General features: G+C 42.9%; 1 protein-coding gene and 1 non-coding gene across 19 annotated transcripts in view; one reads left to right on the plus strand and one right to left on the minus strand.

Moving 5' to 3' along the window:
- Window positions 1-17,235, minus strand: part of LOC135519299 (CLIP-associating protein 1-B-like) — a 91,748-nt gene that overhangs the window by 49,283 nt on the left and 25,230 nt on the right. For all 18 annotated transcript variants that reach the window (XM_064944446.1, XM_064944450.1, XM_064944462.1 and 15 more), the window contains exons 3-7: window positions 8,330-8,408; window positions 7,977-8,080; window positions 7,597-7,688; window positions 7,162-7,237; window positions 6,648-6,745 (exon numbers count right to left, since the gene is read on the minus strand). In XM_064944446.1, the coding sequence (XP_064800518.1) occupies window positions 6,648-6,745; window positions 7,162-7,237; window positions 7,597-7,688; window positions 7,977-8,080; window positions 8,330-8,408 (449 nt within the window). The remainder of the gene's footprint in view (window positions 1-6,647; window positions 6,746-7,161; window positions 7,238-7,596; window positions 7,689-7,976; window positions 8,081-8,329; window positions 8,409-17,235) is intronic.
- LOC135521443 (U4atac minor spliceosomal RNA) lies at window positions 8,791-8,915 on the plus strand. The gene has a single exon (XR_010452577.1). It is a non-coding gene; the product is annotated as a U4atac minor spliceosomal RNA (small nuclear RNA).

Consider the following 17,235-nt stretch of genomic DNA (forward strand, 5'->3'; position numbering starts at 1 on the left):
AGATTGAGGAAAGGAAGAGAATAGAAGAGAGAGAAAACAGGTCAGGAAACAGAGAGAGAGACAGGAAGATGAATCGCCGAGACTCACTGATTCAACAGACTGTATTGATCTCCACCTGTCAGAGAGAACATTTCCCCCTGGCCTGCCCAGAAGAGTGGAGAGCCAAACTAGACCAAAAATAGACTAGGGACGGGGGAAGAAACTCAATACAGTTACATATTGGGATGTTATTCTTGACTCTATATCGTATGATTTTGACAATATCGGAATAGAATTGTTGCACAAGTTGGCTGTACCTCCACCAAAACTCCGGTATTTTTCCTTCATAGCTTGTTCCCCATCTTCTTTTGAAATAGGGAGCCAATTTGTTTTCCGCACATTTATTTCAATGACAGATCAAAGTTCAATTTTCTAATGGCTCTCTGGTCCCTCTACTGCAGATATATGGTGAGCAATACGTTTGGAACATCAAATCGCAATAAAAATCTAAGTATCGAATCGCAATATATAAAGAATCGTGAGAATCGCAATACATATCGTATCGACATCTACACCACGGTTTCGAAAATTTGGGGTCACTTAGAAAAATTTGGTCCATTAAAATACATCAAATTGATCAGAAATACATTGTAGACATTGTTAATGTTGTAAATGACTATTGTAGCTGGTTGCAAGTATGTTAGCACAGCTGAAAACTGTTCTTCTGATTAAAGAAGCAATACAACTGGCATTCTTTAGACTAGTTGAGTATCTGGAGCGTCAGCATTTGTCGGTTCGATTACAGGCTTCAAATGGCAAGAAACAAAGGCCTTTCTTCTGAAAATCGTCAGTCTATTATTGTTCTGAGAAATGAAGGCTATTCCATGCGAGAAATTGCCAAGAAGCTGAAATTCTCATACAATGCTGTGTACTACTCCCTTCACAGAACAACGCAAACTGGCCCTAACCAGAATAGAGGAGTGGGAGGCCCTGGTGCACAACTGAGCACTAGTGTGTCTAGTTTAAGAAACAGACGTCTCACAAGTCCTCAACTGGCAGCTTCATTAAATAGTACCCGCAAAACACCAGTCTCAATGAAGAGGCGACTCTGGGATGCTGGCCTTCTAGGCAGATTTCCTCTGTCCAGTGTCTGTGTTCTTTTGGCCAATAAAAAGAAAAGATTAAGATGGGCAGTCTGAGCTTTTTCTTTGCAACTCTGCCTAGAAGGCCAGCATCCCAGAGTCGCCACTTCACTGTTGACGTTGAGACTGGTGTTTTGCAGGTACTATTTAATGAAGCTGCCATTTGAGGACTTGTGAGGCATCTGTTTCTCAAACTAGACACTAATGTACTTGTCCTCTTGCTCAGTTGTGCACAGGAGCAGCCGTTTCCAGCAACAATAGCCATTTACAACATTAACAATGTCTACACTGTATTTCTGATCAATTTGATGTATTTTAAAATTGTACTTTTCTTTCAAAGACAAAGGCATTTCTAAGTGACCCCAAACTTCTGAATGGTAGTGTTAGTATTGTGATAATATCCTATTGTGAGGTCGCTGGCAATTCCCACCCCTAAAATAGATCAAATAAAACTGGCAGTTGATCATTTCATAGGTGGAATGGATGTTTGGAATGACCGTGGCCAGGAGAATGTAGAGTAGAAACCTGAAGGCAGGACTGATAAAATTGTATTACATTCTAAGTTCCCCCATTCCGTATAATAACGATTCTCTCCCCTTACAGTGGGGAAGAGTCACATACGTGTTTCTGTCAGTGTCTCTGTATCCATATTGTACCTGTAAGTCAAAAGCAGCCTGCAGCACTTGGGGAATTACTGCTGACTCATACTTACACAGATCCTCTCCATCTCATCTAACGAATGTGTTATTTAGTGAACAGGGATAATCAGTCACTGACAGTCCCAGAGACATCAGTTCAAACACAAAAAGTGACGGAGGAATTTCAATATGTGAGGACTGGCTCAGCTGCTGTGTTGAGAGCGGTCGCTAACTAACTAATGTTTACGACACAGATATTTCTAAGCTACAGTTCTCTGCAAACTCAAATCAACAACATGTATAGATGTACTCTATGATGTACTACAGATTTAGGGTTTATCATCACTGCATTACACTGATAAAATGAGCCAGGGAACATATTTGATGTCAAATAGGGAAAATGCTGCATAGACGCACCTAACAAGAACGTGTCTAGTAGGCAGCTCAATCCTTTTACACAATTTGCATCTCATTATATTCACATACACATATACTGTGTATACCAAACATTAAGAACACTTGCTCTTTCCATGACAGACTGACCAGGTGAATCCAGATGAAAGCTATGATCCCTTATTGATGTCACTTGGTAAATCAACTTCAATCAGTGTAGATGAAGGGGAGGAGACACTTTTTTTTATGTAAGCCTTGAGACAATTGAGACATGGATAGTGTATGTGTGCCATTTAGAAGGTGAATGGGCAAGACAAAATATTTAAGTGGCTTTGAATGGGGTATGGTAGTAGGTGCCAAGCGCACCGGTATGTGTCAAGAACTGCAACGCTGCTGGGTCTTTCCACCCAAAAGACATCCAGCCAACTTGACACAACTGTGGGAAGCATTGGAGTCGAGATGGGCCAGCATCACTGTGGAATGCTTTGGACACCTTGTAGAGTCCAAGACTGGACAAATTGAGGCTGTTCTGAGGGCAAAAGGGGGGGTGCAACTCAATATTAGGAAGGTGTTCTTAATGTTTGGTATACTTGGTATAGTATAAAGGGGCCTCGCAAGCAGTTCTAATTCAATATCCCCTTTTACCATCGATGGCAGTTTGAGAATGTTAAATTGACAAAATTAGAATGACACACTGTGTGCAACATAGGTTATTTAAAGTAACTGTCCAGTGTTTCCAGATTTCTATTAAATATAACCTAGAATTAATTAACTACAATATGAGTGAAATTGTTTTCCTTCCATTGATTTTTTTATTAAGTACTTTAAAAAGCTGCTTTTCTGTGTTGGAATGGTGTGGTCCAGGGTTTCCGTTGACGCCAGACAACGTGACCGGGAAGATTTAAATTTACCGGCCATTAGAGAAATTTACCGGACACTTATGCGTTGGGTGTGTAACACATTAGGGCGTCCACTGGCAGTTCTCCACATGACACAAATCACATTTCATTCACATTTCATTATGGCAATTCATCTTAACAAAACATGCAACTCCTGTCAGGAAGCAGCGAATAAAATGTCATTTTCAAACATTTGCCAAAATGCGATTGGCGTGGAAAAGGGAAAACAGCATAAAAAGCAGCTGAGGCAAAGCTGTATATGACAGAGGTGAACATCTCAGCTAGAAAACTCAGAAAGAGGGTGAATTTAAAGATGCAACAACTAGGATGGGTTGCTACTGTGACTAGGATTGTGCATTTGTCTTCTAGACAATGAAAGAACTGTTGATATGAAAACCAATAGAACAGGAGAGAAATGGCATTTGAGGTAGTCTTTCATAGGCAGGGCGAGTGGCAAAAAGCCTAGCTGATTATTGAGTTAGGTGTGAAATATGGGTGAAGATAATGTGTCTTGAGTAGAATTTATAATGTTGAGACGAGAAGGGGAGGGGTGTGAGGCGAAAATAGCCTACAGACCCGTCTCTCTCCAGAACGCATGCGCTCAGGCCCCCAGAATCCACTCAGCTGTCTCCTGTCAATTTTGTGCATTCATTATTTCATGTGAATTGTTTGTTCTTGATTGTTTATTTTGACAAATTCCCCATTACATATGTCACACATAGTAAATGTACAGTAACTGTTAATACCCATCATTTGGTTACATTACTTTCTGACTCATTGCTTTGCAGGTCTCCATCCCCTTGACATAACTGTTTCTGTTTTGTCCTGTCACTCTAGAAGTGCATTGTATTACTAATTAGGCATACAGTCATTTACCGTTCTCGTTCTCAGAGAGAAACATTGTAGAGTTCACTTCTGAGAAACAAGTTTTGGTTTATTTCATAATCATCATTTACGAGTATAAATGTTTTCACTGTCTTTTGTTTGGAGTGCTTTGTTTTTCTCCCAGTCATTTTGGCTGGCAACATTTTTATTTATCAGCTTTTTATTATATTTTTTTATGACCAAAAAGACAACAATTACTGGCTAACGGAAACCCTGATGTGGTCACACCCCAACAACAGAATGGTGTGGGCGTATAGCAATTCATACAAAATATAAATCAGAGTAGATTGCTGATTGGCCAGCTGCTCCTCCTCAGGAGGATGACATCATCCTCTATGAGGAAATAGCAAGCATTTTTGAAACACAATTTTTAGGTGGGGTTTTTTAAGTGTTTTTTTCTCCAATTTATGCTTTGGACACAAATAGAAAACACAAAATAGGATGAGTCAACAACATTATGTGGGTAACAGAATCTTATTTGAATTTTAAAAGTGAGATTTTCACTGGACAGTGACTTTAAATCACATTCATTATATCTAACTGTGGAAGACTGATGTATTCAAAGCTTTATTAAAAATGTTGAATCAAATAAATACAAGGTATTTGGCAGGAGGAATCTCCTCTGAACATATGGATATGAAGGCTTAGTTAGTATTTAACTGGATCTAACTAATATCCATTGTAATCGCTCATGGATCTCTTGGAGTAAATGGATTGAGAGTGTGACTACAGACAGAAGGAGGGCACAGGTGGCCACAAGAGAGCCTCAGCACCCACCCTGGCCTACACCCCAGACCAAATCTAATCATGGGCAGAGGAAGCACTCCTAAAGGGAGACCAAATAAGCTTCCCCTCTTCACGTTCCCTTTATAAAAAGGCATCTCTTCCCTTTGGGTCTGGGAAATAGTTTTGCAATACAAGCTAAAACAATGAAGAGTGGTATGATAACTAATACAAGGACCAAAAAATGGCAGCAGTAAACTAAATGGGGGGGGGGGGGGGGGGGGGGGGAGCGATCAGAGAGACAGATGGCTCGGTCAGAACAGATGTTCCCCTTTAACTCTCAAACCACAGAGACAAATGGGAATTAATCAATCTGCTTCCCTTCCCCACTCAACCATGCAGGCACTTAGCTGGAGGCCAGGCTGAGTCATCACAATTGTCCCCGTCACACCCACTACCATCATGATTAAATACTGTGGTATCACTTGGTATCATATCACTGAGCGACTTCAAGGGCAACTCAAGAGCCTCTGTGGCTAAAATTAGCCTATCGCAGGCCTGAGTCCAAGCTCTCCTCAGTAGCTGTTCTCCAATGAGGCATCACGATACAGTGGACGGTCTAATCCAATAACAAGTGTATTGGTGTATGGATTCATTCAATAAAGACTGACGTCTGGCTCCCACACTCTATCCCTTCCCTACAGCCAATCCACAGGCAGGCTGGTGTGGCAGTGGTAACTTTATATATTACCCATGGTGCTTCACTAATTGGAGGTCTGACAGCCACAGTGAAAGGGCAGCTAGCTAGCTAGTGGTTATGGAGGAGTGTTCCTTTATTAAACGCTGCAGGCCAGGGCAGAGCTCGTGGAGGGGGATCAGTAGATTATGACCGCTGATAGAAGACACTAGACAGCCATTCTGGGGTTATGTTCTGAGGCTACCAGAGGATATGATGCTTTATGTGGAGAGCTGGACACTAGGGACAAATGAAATGATCAGCTTTCAGGGAGGTACTGCAGAAAAGTGAGACGATCATTTTCAAAATGCACTTTTGATTGAAGGATTCTGTATTGTCAGTGTTATACAGTAATCGTGAATGAAACACATCGAACACTTGATATCAACAGATAATTTAGCCTAGGTTGTTTCCTTTACACGAGACCAACACCACCTCCACATTGGTCTGGTCTACAGGGTTCTGGTCTACAGTGTTCTGGTCTACACAGTTTTGACAGTGTTCTGGTCTACAGTGTTTTGACAATGTTCTGGTCTACAGTGTTCTGGTCTACAGGGTTCTGGTCTACAGGGTTCTGGTCTACAGGGTTTTAACATTGTTCTGGTCTACAGGGTTTTGGCAGTATTCTGGTCTACAGTGATTTGACAGTGTTCTGGTCTACAGTGTTTTGACAGTGTTCTGGTCTACAGGGTTCTGGTCTACAGTGTTTTGACAGTGTTCTGGTCAACAGGGTTCTGGTCTACAGTGTTTTGACAGTGTTCTGGTCTACAGTGTTTTGACAGTGTTCTGGTCTACAGTGTTCTGTAGGCTGTTGAAAGGATGAGAGAACATATACAATAAGCTCTTTAAGATGAAATGGAAGAGGCCTTTAAATTAGACCACACCCCTCTTTTCCTTTGTTGTTGGCTACAGTATTTGCACAATAACCTGGAGGTGGGGCAGAGGTGTGTGTCCTACCCTCCATGCACACACCGCCTCCCACTCCGGGAAGTGTTTACCTGATCAATGCACATTGTTTTTCACCTAAGAAATAAAATTCCTTTATTCTGCTTCTGTGTTTTTAACTGTGATCACAACCTAACACCCGAACGCCTTGTGCTGGGAAGGCTGCTGAATCAGCACTATACCTGACCCATTTACACACTCGGTACAGTAAGAGGGGTGGAAGAGGGAGAAAGAAGTATGAATAGTGATGGGGGAGAACGCGAGCGAGAGAGAGGACGGACACACACACACAGGAGGTCCATCGTACCGTGACTGTGGCAGGCCCTTCTTGCTAAGATCCATCCTCACCCTCTCCCCCACGTGTCTGTAGATCTCCACCAGGCAGCCCATAGCTGCGTCTCTCACCTGAGGACAACGGGGGTAAGGTTCAAAAGGCAATCTTAGCGTTCTTAGACTGGATCAACTGTCTGTTAGAACTAGCTGGAGAATGCAATTATCATTCACTTATATAAACCCTGTTTCAGCCATATTACTTGAAAACGTTCAACAGATGTTTATACGCCCACTAGTATATGTCTAATGCTCTTAAAACAGTAACTGTAGATAAACATTTAACCTGCCTCCACCAGCAGATGGCACTGTCATGTTGTATGGTTGTACATCTCTGTATAGCCACTAGGGGGCTCCATGTCCCTATGGTAAAATGCTGCTGCAGTCGACTCCTTTGTCTGTGCTATAGCTCTCTCTCTCCCTGGCCAGCAATGTAATAAACGGATTCATGACACAGCAAACAGACTGGGACACAAATCGGCTGTACATACCTGACTGGTGGGATCCCCTAGAAGATTACATATGTGAGGGACTATTTTACTGAGGGTTAGGCCTTGGGCTCCGTACCTGGAAGAACAAAGACAGAGGATGTCAATGACATCATTTGGTAAGCATTAGCTATAGCATCACAACAAAATAAAGACTCCTGACTATAAAGACCTTACCATAATATCATTGTATAGTTCTCTATGATACACATCAGATAATGTTGTCACATTTGAAATCAAATCGAGGCTCATCCATACTCTTGGCAGTCAGCAAAATGTCCATTGCTATCAGATACTTATACCCTGTCCATTACACACTAATGACAAAAAACATCAGCAATGTTAAAATAAATCAGCTGAGAGCTGTAATACACATCTGGTGTATAGTAAGGAAAAACAGATTCAAAGATGGGTGATTGAGAGGCCAGGCAGTCTTACATGTTGAGAGTTGAGATGAGACAAAGGCACGCTCCCTCTCTGGTCCTGTTGTTCTTGTGTTTGAAGCCTCCCAGCATTCTGTCCCAAACATACTAGGGAGGAGAGGAGAGGACAGGATATTTGTACCAGGTCAACAATCAATCACTTTTTAATTTTTTTATCATGGATCAGGGACATATAAATTAACATACAATCGAGTCAGGAATCAAAGAGTACTAGGGATTCAGAAATCAATAAACTTGGAATTTATCAATTTCAGATTGTAAGATTGACCTTTGATAGTACTGTGGTATCACAACGAGAAAGCCAGGGAATCCTATGATTCTGGTTTGTCAATAACTCGCGTGTGTGTGTGTGTGTGTGTGTGTGTGTGTTTGTACCTGTGGGGAGGCAGCCTGCTCCATGATCTTCAGGAGCAGGATTTGATCTTGGTCTCTGACTTGGTCTTTGGAATCACCCAGACGATCTATCAGACTGGCCAGCACTAGAGACACAGGAGAGAGATGGAGACACAGAGAAGAGAAGAACAGACAGGGAAAGAGGTAGCATTGTTATCTAAAGGTGTGAACAAGGAGTTAAAATCCAATGAAGCTCAATAGTCTAGTCTATGCAGGGATACAATACAGTGTTTTTTAGTCAGACATTTTGTCTAGAAACCTAAACCTATTTATATTTGAACTAATTTAACCATGAAGAAAGTTATATTTTTTAAATAATAAAATGACAATCTTACCTGTTCCCACATGGTTCCTAAATCGGTCCTGTAACCTTGTCACTAAGGCAGATAAAAGGTCTATACCTAGCAATGCCACCTGGAAAACAAAAGAGGGACATTTTTAATAAATGTAAAAATACAAAATGACAAAATATGAAAACCACATAGAAATTACAATATCATAAAATGTCATTTTTTACCAAAATTGTTATACTAAAACGAACAATTTCCCCCACCTTCAGATTGAGTTCCGTATGCAAATTATTGTTGCAAAGGATTGTGGGTAAACTTAAATATCCTCACTTGATCTGCTCATAACAGAACAATGGATGATGCTGCTGCTCTGAAACCTTCGTAATGTTGACCTATTACACTTTAGTACAGCACTGCCATAGAAAAATTATTTAAAGAATTGCCACCCACCATGGGGAAAACCATGGCTGATGTAAGCTAAGTGCACTGCCCCCCCAATGTATTCAACTTTCCTTGTCATGGGGTGAGGGAGCTGCTCAATGAACGTCTAGTGAGAGTAGCCCTGCTAACACCATAACGACACATAAGCATCACCTGAGCTTGCTCAGTCCATGGTGCAATTTTTGGAACCTAATCTTGTAAATAACATGCCAAACTGACCAAGGAGCCCAGCTGCGTTGAAGAATACTGGCATCTACTGGTATGTGTGAGAAATGTAGGATTTTCCAGACATCATTACAGTTTCAGGGATCATCAACTTGATTCAGCCACGAGTCGATTTTTTTCTTCAGCCGATGGTCAGGGGGCCATTACTTAATTGCAAATAATTTGCTGACTGTAAATTGACCGCAAAAATCCTAAAAATAGATTTAACATTTGACTAAAATAATAATTTAAAACCTTTATTATGTTCGGGAATATTTCGGGGGAAAAAAGTGTACAATTTGGTGCTGATTGGCTGGCGTTTTAAGTCTTATGTCCAATAATAAAATAACTGAATAAATATTGGGGAACCCTGGTCAATGTTATCCAATTTAACAGTAAACAGTCAGCTTCCTTATACTGCACAACTTTAACAAAATATCCTTTCCTCAATTTAGGCTTCAGACTGGTTAAAGTTTACTTGAACACTACCAGCAGAAGGCATGTCTCCTCTGGGGGTATAATCCTTTGTTCCCAGGCACAGACAAATGGGAATTACAGTAATTATACTGATGACAAGCCTGGAACAAAAGGCCTGGTGGAGAGAACTAAAACTGGGTGGCCAGAGGACAGGACAACAGTACAGTGAGTCAGACCTTAAAAAGAGCCCCAAACTGCAGCTCTAATTTCAACCACATTTAGTCTCTTCTCAGAGCAGAATTTAGATTCCCTCTATGGACAGACACTACTCACCCAAGAATCTGCTTACCCCATTGCTGTCAAAAGCGTATGATTACACTCATATGCACACTCTCCCTGTATTCATCTACACACAGACACACACAATGTCAGACTTGGGTGTCGGCCAATAGTACCGGGAGGCAGGGTCATCAGGGGGAGAGGCGGATGGAGGATGGCTGCTGCAGTGCCCCCTTCCTGCCTGTTGGTAGTGTGTGTGTGGGTATGTGTGCGTGTCCTCTCTCTAGTCTCCACCCCCAGTCTGAGAGACAGACCCCTCCCACTCCCTGGTCCCTTCAGACAGACAGATGGCTACCCCCTCCTGGCTCAGGGCTGGTAAACATAGTAGGGATTTGTCCTATGATCATGAATACTCTACACTTCATTTCAACATGGTCTTCTCTGTCATTTCCCCTCTCAGTGACTTTCACCAGGGGAATGTTGATGTCCTGAGACAAGCTGGCAGACTGACTGGGTCTACTGTTCTACTTTTAGTCAACGCTTTCTTTATCTTGTTTGTTTTAAAAGTTCACAGGAGGTGGTGATGAAGAATAAATACAGGCAGAATGTACACTCTCCCCTCTTCCGCCAGCCCAAATCAATTCTGACCTACAACACAATTAGACAATTCCCAGACCTGTCTGTCTGTCCCACCTTGGCTAACTAGCAAGTAGCAGAGTATGGATACCCACCCAGAGATATATGCTACAGGATATTGAGGCTGGTGGCACGCTGGTAAAAATAAGCTCAGCTCAGTCGCTGTGGGACCCACGTCCCCATTAAACCTGCAGCTCTCTCTACAGCACTGTATTCTGTAGCCATCTCTAGCATACAGTGGCATCACTTGCCAAGAGGACAAATGACTCAGACAATTATATATGACAAACAGCACCTACAGTTCTACACACAGTAGTTGAATGGCTGTCAAAGATAATAAACAAGGAAGGGGAGATCAGAGGAGTACATGCCCATCCTACTAGCATGAAGACATGCCACACAAAGCAAGCAGCCCCAGCCAGTCCAGGGCTAGCTCGGTATAGCCAGCCAGTCCAGGGCTAGCTCGGTATAGTCAGCTATATGTTCTCCATTAGTAGACAGTTTCCTCTTGTGCCAAAATCCATCAGCCAATCTGTATTACAATGGACACTTAATGACATCTCATTCACTCAAACATGTCTGCTATTCATCCCTGTGAGTCATGGAAAAGAAGGATTCCCCCCACACTCCTCTGATGTGGCTGGACCAGGCTTAGATTTAATCATGGCAAAGCCCATTCTCTTTTATTTTACTTCCAGTAGCTTGACAAACCACACACACACACACACGCAGTGACCTCCCTCCCTTGTCTGCTGAGACAGTAGAAGTACATATTAGATCAGACAGGCATGGATGTAATGCAGATTCATATGCACGTACCCCCCTCCCCCCACACACACACTGTGGGCTCTCACTGCAGTGATTTTCCATGAGTCAGGGGAACAGCTGGGCTGAGTGGTTGAATGGCTGGAGGAGAGGAGGACAGCCAGCCAGTTAGACAACCTGTCCCTGTCCGGACAGACAGAGCCCAGAGCTACACCGTAGTTACCTAACACATAGCACCCTGTCATTACTCTGGATGCCTGACCCTCCTTCCCTCCCTCATATCAAAGGTTTAGCAGCTGATTCTGGATCAGTTTTGTGTTCTTAGCACTACCATGGTTGGAGTCAGAACTGGGGGTTGACTGGACTGGTCTTAGACCAGTGCTTGGGGCTGGTAGTGAGTGATCCTGATAATATTATGCTACAGCTACTGTGTGTTGTTCCCAGCAGCCTAGCACAGTGACTCAGCAATAGGTAGGCTAGTCAGCAGGCAGTACTAAAGTAGGGTAAAAAAACAAACAAGTAAACACGAAACACACACACCAGTATTTCCAGTCCACTTTACACATATGATGCTCCCTGACCCCCCCTGTTAATGTTTGAAATCCGGAAGTGAAAACCGTGAAATAAGAGTCTCCTCCTCCAGTTATATAGAGATGAGTAGCCTACCCATCATATCTTCCCTCTGCTGAATGCAGCACTACAGGAGGTACTATGGCTATAGCTCTGGTATTTATCGTTTACTGGACATAGTAGTCTTATCTTTTTTTATTTTACCTTTATTAACTAAGAACAAATTCTTACTTTCAATGATGGCCTAGTGGTTAACTGCCTGTTCAGAACGACAGATTTGTACCTTGTCAGCTCGGGGGTTTGAACTTGCAACCTTCCGGTTACTAGTCCAACGCTCTCACCACAAGGCTACCCTGCCGCCCCAGGGTCTAAAGGCCGACCGTTCGGCCTGAACTTAAGCTCCAACGTGTATTCTTCATGCTTAGGCCCTATATGCATATTCACTAGACTCAGCCATTCCCTAGTGCTGTGTTATGGTCACATCTCAGATCGAGATGAGATATTACATGGAACAGGGCTTCCAGATAAGCAATGTGTATCTGCGTGTGTGCAGAGGCTTTAGCCCTGGCTTTGTGTGTCTCCACACCTCCACATTACTGCATCTAGTAAAGGCCACATCCCTGCTCCTGCCTGAGGCTGTACAACCATCCCTACAGAACTAACACTAGCCTGTTAGACAGCTCACTACCATCCACGAGTTACATTCCCCACACCTCCTCCATCTCACATAGTTCCGTATAGAGATGGGTGCTGGAGGCATAGGTAGCGAGTTATAAGAGAGAGGCCACAGAGATGAATATAAACACTCCATCTATTTCTATGTATAAGGCCCAAACCATGGGACATCAATGTTCTGATAGTCTGGTGTTTTTAGGCAAACAGTGTGTAAGGGACCAGTGTTCGGATGTTCTGGAGGTGCGCATGGGACCGGTTACTGCAGGCAGGATGCGTAGCAACGTGACCACACAACATACTGACACTATGTAAAAAATACACTGTTATGATGAAGTGCCGATAGAGAGGATTTGCAGGTTTGTTAGGCGAATAATTATTGCGTAACAAGTATTATTCTCCTCCATGACAATCTGTCGGTGTATGAGCGCAGGATAAATGAAAAGCTGAGTTAAAGGGTAGCCTCTGACAACACGTCAAACACAACTCTCTCTCACACACACACACACACAGACACACACACACATATGGCAGCTAGGGTTGCACATTTTGGGGAATTAACGGGAATATATGCAACATTAATACCATTTAAATGTAGATGTTTTTTGCAGTGGATACATTTACCATATCACATGAAGACCGAAACATAAACCTTATCATAAGTAGACAATTGCAATTATTAAATCCTTCCAATAGAAATAAAAACTATTTAGTTATTAATTGAACTAATTATGATTATACTGAACCAACAAAAGGGAATATTGAATGATCCCAATGATCCATCGCATCTCCCAAATACATTTTCTGTAAAATGATTGTCTAGAAACTAAAGCTTTGGTTGTCTTCCTCTCAGGCTTTCATGTCTTCTCCCTGGACCTCCTCAATGTCCAACTCTTGAACATCAGACTGAGGCCTCATCTTCACTGTCACTTTTCAACCTTGTTGAGGATGGCTCGTTGTCAGGCTCAAAAATCCTCAAAATTGCCTGGATGGCCACCAATTTTTCAACCCTTGTATTGGTTAGCCTGTTGTGTGCGTTGGTGTGTGTGTTCCCAAACAAGGACAACTTGCGCTCTGAGGCGGCTGATGTTGGTGGGATTTGGAAGATGATAGAGGCAACAGGGGAAAGAGCCTCAGATCCACAAAGTCCCTTCCACCAGGTGGCTAATGAGATATGTTGGCACAACTGCCATATTGCATCTCCATCCCAAAGCCCTTGCTTGGAAGTGTACTTTGCCAGACTGCCAAGAACCTTGCCCTCATCCAGGCAAAGGTGGCGAGACACAGTAGTGATGACACCATAGGCCTGGTTGATCTCTGCACCAGACAGGATGCTCTTGCTAGCACACTTAGGGTCCAACATGTACGCTGTGGCGTGTATGGGCTTCAGGCAGAAGTCTTTACACTTTTTGATGCATTTCAGAACTGCAGTTTCCTCTGCTTGGAGCAACAGTGAAGAGGGCAGTACGGTTTTCTTCTCTTACATCTGCAAGCAGAGTCTGAACATCAGACAGGATGGCATTGTCTCCCTCAATCCGTGCAATGGCTACTGCTATAGGTTTCAGGAGTTTCAGGCTGCTTACCACTCTCTCCCAAAATACATCATCCAGGAGGATCCTCTTGTTGGGGCTGTCCATATCGGCAGACTGTGATATGACCATTTCTTGGAGAGACTCCTTCCCCTCCAGGAGACTGTCAAACACCGAATGGGTGTTGCTGGGCAGCTTCAATGTGGTGCTCTTAATCTTCTAATTTGCTTGGTGAGGTAGATTGCTGCTATAACTTGATTACCATTCACATACCGAACCATTTCCTTGGCTCTCTTGTAGAGTGTATCCATTGTTTTCAGTGCCATGATGTCCTTGAAGAGCAGATTCAATGCATGAGCAGCACAACCAATGGGTGTGATGTGAAGGTAGGATTCCTCCACTTCAGACCAAGCAGCCTTCATGTTCGCAGCATTGTCTGTCACCAGTGCAAATACTTTCTGTGGTCCAAAGTCATTGATGACTGCCTTCAGCTCATCTGCAATGTAGAGACCGGTGTGTCTGTTGTCCCAGCATTTCTCTGAGACATTTCTTTGACTCCACTGAGTAAAAAAAACATGATTCCAGGAGGACCATGAGCTGTTGCTACCATTTTCACCTCGAATAGAAGTAGAGGGACTTTTGTCAGAGGTTGCTTGTTGTGAGCGCTGAGGGAACTTTATGCACTTGGCCAGATGATTCTGCATCTTTGTTGCATTCTTCACATATGATTTGGCACAGTATTTGCAAATGTACACAGCTTTTCCTTCTACATTAGCTGCAGTGAAATGTCTCCACACATCAGATAGTGCCGGTGGCATTTTCCTATAAAGATGATAATTTTTTTATTTATTATATATATATATAAATAAATAAAATCCATGTACAGATAAATAGTTAAGTAGTTACATTAAACAACTCCTTAATAAGATAAATGTTTTAAAATGAAACAAGTATGGAAACAGGTGAATTAACACTCCTCAGTTAGCAGGCTCAAGCAAGCTAAAAACCCACATGGTAGCAAAAAACTAACTAGCAGAAATTTTTAACAAGTTAGAAATTATATAAACACTTTGCTGTAGGCTACTATTTACTATATAAATTATATTCACCCCATCCAGTATTGTAATCTAAACTTACCAGAAAGCACATAGTCCTTGGCTCAGACAGTGTAGTAGTGTGAGCTCAATAGCATATCATTAGCATGCAAGATCTTGAGAATCAGCTTTACATGTGAAGCAAGTGATGGAAGAATGCACTGTGCATGCAGAAGGTTGCAATTCCATTGAATTGGGGATAGTTCAACCAAAATATGCCACAAGACCTAGAATTGCCTTATGTGTATCCCACAAAAAAGATTCACTGTTATAAGCTATCTTTTTTGATGAATTTAAGCAACATTTCCATGGAAGATTCTGGGGGATAATCTGGAAATTTACTGGAAAGTTTACAACCCTTTGCAACCCTAGTGGCAGCTGATGTTTTACTCAGCAGGTTTACCGCTTGCCCTCCCCTAGCCCTTTGTCTTCTCCCCCTCCACAAGACTATTCTTTGGGCAGAGGCAGTGAGTGAAAATGACACACCATCACCAGACGGGGCAGAGCAGGGTAGGGCCAGGCTGGGTCGACTTGGGCTGAGGACAGAGTGACCACACACATTCCCCTCACACACATGCACAGGGATAGACACACAAACACACACACGGACAGCGGAAGCACAGTGCCAGTAACGGGACAGGCCTGTCCTACAGGATAGAAAAGGACATCAGTCTGCAACATGATGACAAACAGGAAGCAGCTAATTTGTGATGTTTGACACTACATTACAGAAATCTGGGATCTACAGCCTGATTGGACTGCCTCTTCTCTGGGAGGACTTGTCTTAAAGTGACTAGTTTTGCAGGTAAAAATGGGTCAAAAAAAGAGACTCCCTCAAGTTTGGCCCAAGCCATTAAATAGGCTAAGCATTGGCTAGCCCATGGAAACAAACAAGAAGAGAACAGGGGACATATTTGATCAACCTTCCACAAACGAACACCATTCATGTTATTGAACAAAGAAGTCTCATTCATGGAGAAGATGGGCTAACTGTTGTAGCCTAACTGTTTGGATCTTGCTGGTATCGTGTGGTTCGTAGCTAGGGGAAACCTTTGAGATTGCTATCTTTCAGAATGCTATTAGAAGGTAAAGAATGAGGTTGTGGCTACCTGTAGAGACAGATGGGCAGGAATGAAGCCCTGACTAGCTAAGACCAACCCATAACAGAACACAGGATGGGCAGGCAGAATTACCATAAACATCCACACCCCGTCCTTATAGAGGAGGCAGGCCATTTCCTTTTCTCTGACATAGATTTACCCGTGTGCGTGTGTGTGTGTGTGTGTGTGAAGTATGTCCATGTGTTTGTGTGTTTCCTCAGTGTGTAGTCTCTGTAAGACAGAATGGCACACGGCAGCGGGGGGCTTTCACTAAATAGCCAAAATACCCTGCCTTGTAAGAAACTGTTTCACTTACAGTGGGGCAAAAAAGTATTTAGTCAGCCACCAATTGTGCAAGTTCTCCCACTTAAAAAGATGAGAAAGGCCTGCAATTTTCATCATAGGTACACTTCAACTATGACAGACAAAATCAGAAAAAAAAATCAGAAAATCACAAACGCACTGATGCTTTGGGGCTGTTGCTGGGCAACACAGACTTTCAACTCCTCCAAAGATGTTCTATGGGGTTGAGATCTGGAGACTAGCTAGGTCACTCCAGGACCTTGAAATGCTTCTTACAAAGCCCCTCCTTCGTTGCCCGGGCGGTGTGTTTGGGATCATTGTCATGCTGAAACGACCCAGCCACGTTTCATCTTCAATGCCCTTGCTGATGGATGGAGGTTTTCACTCAAAATCTCATGAATCATGGCTCCATTCATTCTTTCCTTTACACGGATCAGTCGTCCTGGTCCCTTTGCAGAAAAACAGCCCCAAAGCATGATGGTTCCACCCCCATGCTTCACAGTAGGTATGGTGTTCTTTGGATGAAACTCAGCATTCTTTGTCCTCCAAACACAACGAGTTGAGTTTAACAAAAAGTTATATTTTGGTTTCATCTGACCACATGACATTCTCCCAATCTTCTTCTGGATCATCCAAATGCTCTCTAGCAAAAGCAGGGGGACACGTCTGGCACTGTAGGATTTTAGTCCCTGACGGCGTAGTGTGTTACTGATGGTAGGCTTTGTTACTTTGGTCCCAGCTCTCTGCAGGTCATTCACTAGGTCCCCCCGTGTGGTTCTGGGATTTTTGCTCACCGTTCTTGTGATCATTTTGACCACACGGGGTGAGATCTTGCGTGGAGCCCCAGACCGAGGGAGATTATCAGTGGTCTTGTATGTCTTCCATTTCCTAATAATTGCTCCCACAGTTGATTTCTTCAAACCAAGCTGCTTACCTATTGC

Source organism: Oncorhynchus masou, chromosome 29 (assembly GCF_036934945.1).
Source record: "Oncorhynchus masou masou isolate Uvic2021 chromosome 29, UVic_Omas_1.1, whole genome shotgun sequence".
NCBI classification, from domain to species: Eukaryota; Metazoa; Chordata; class Actinopteri; order Salmoniformes; family Salmonidae; genus Oncorhynchus; species Oncorhynchus masou.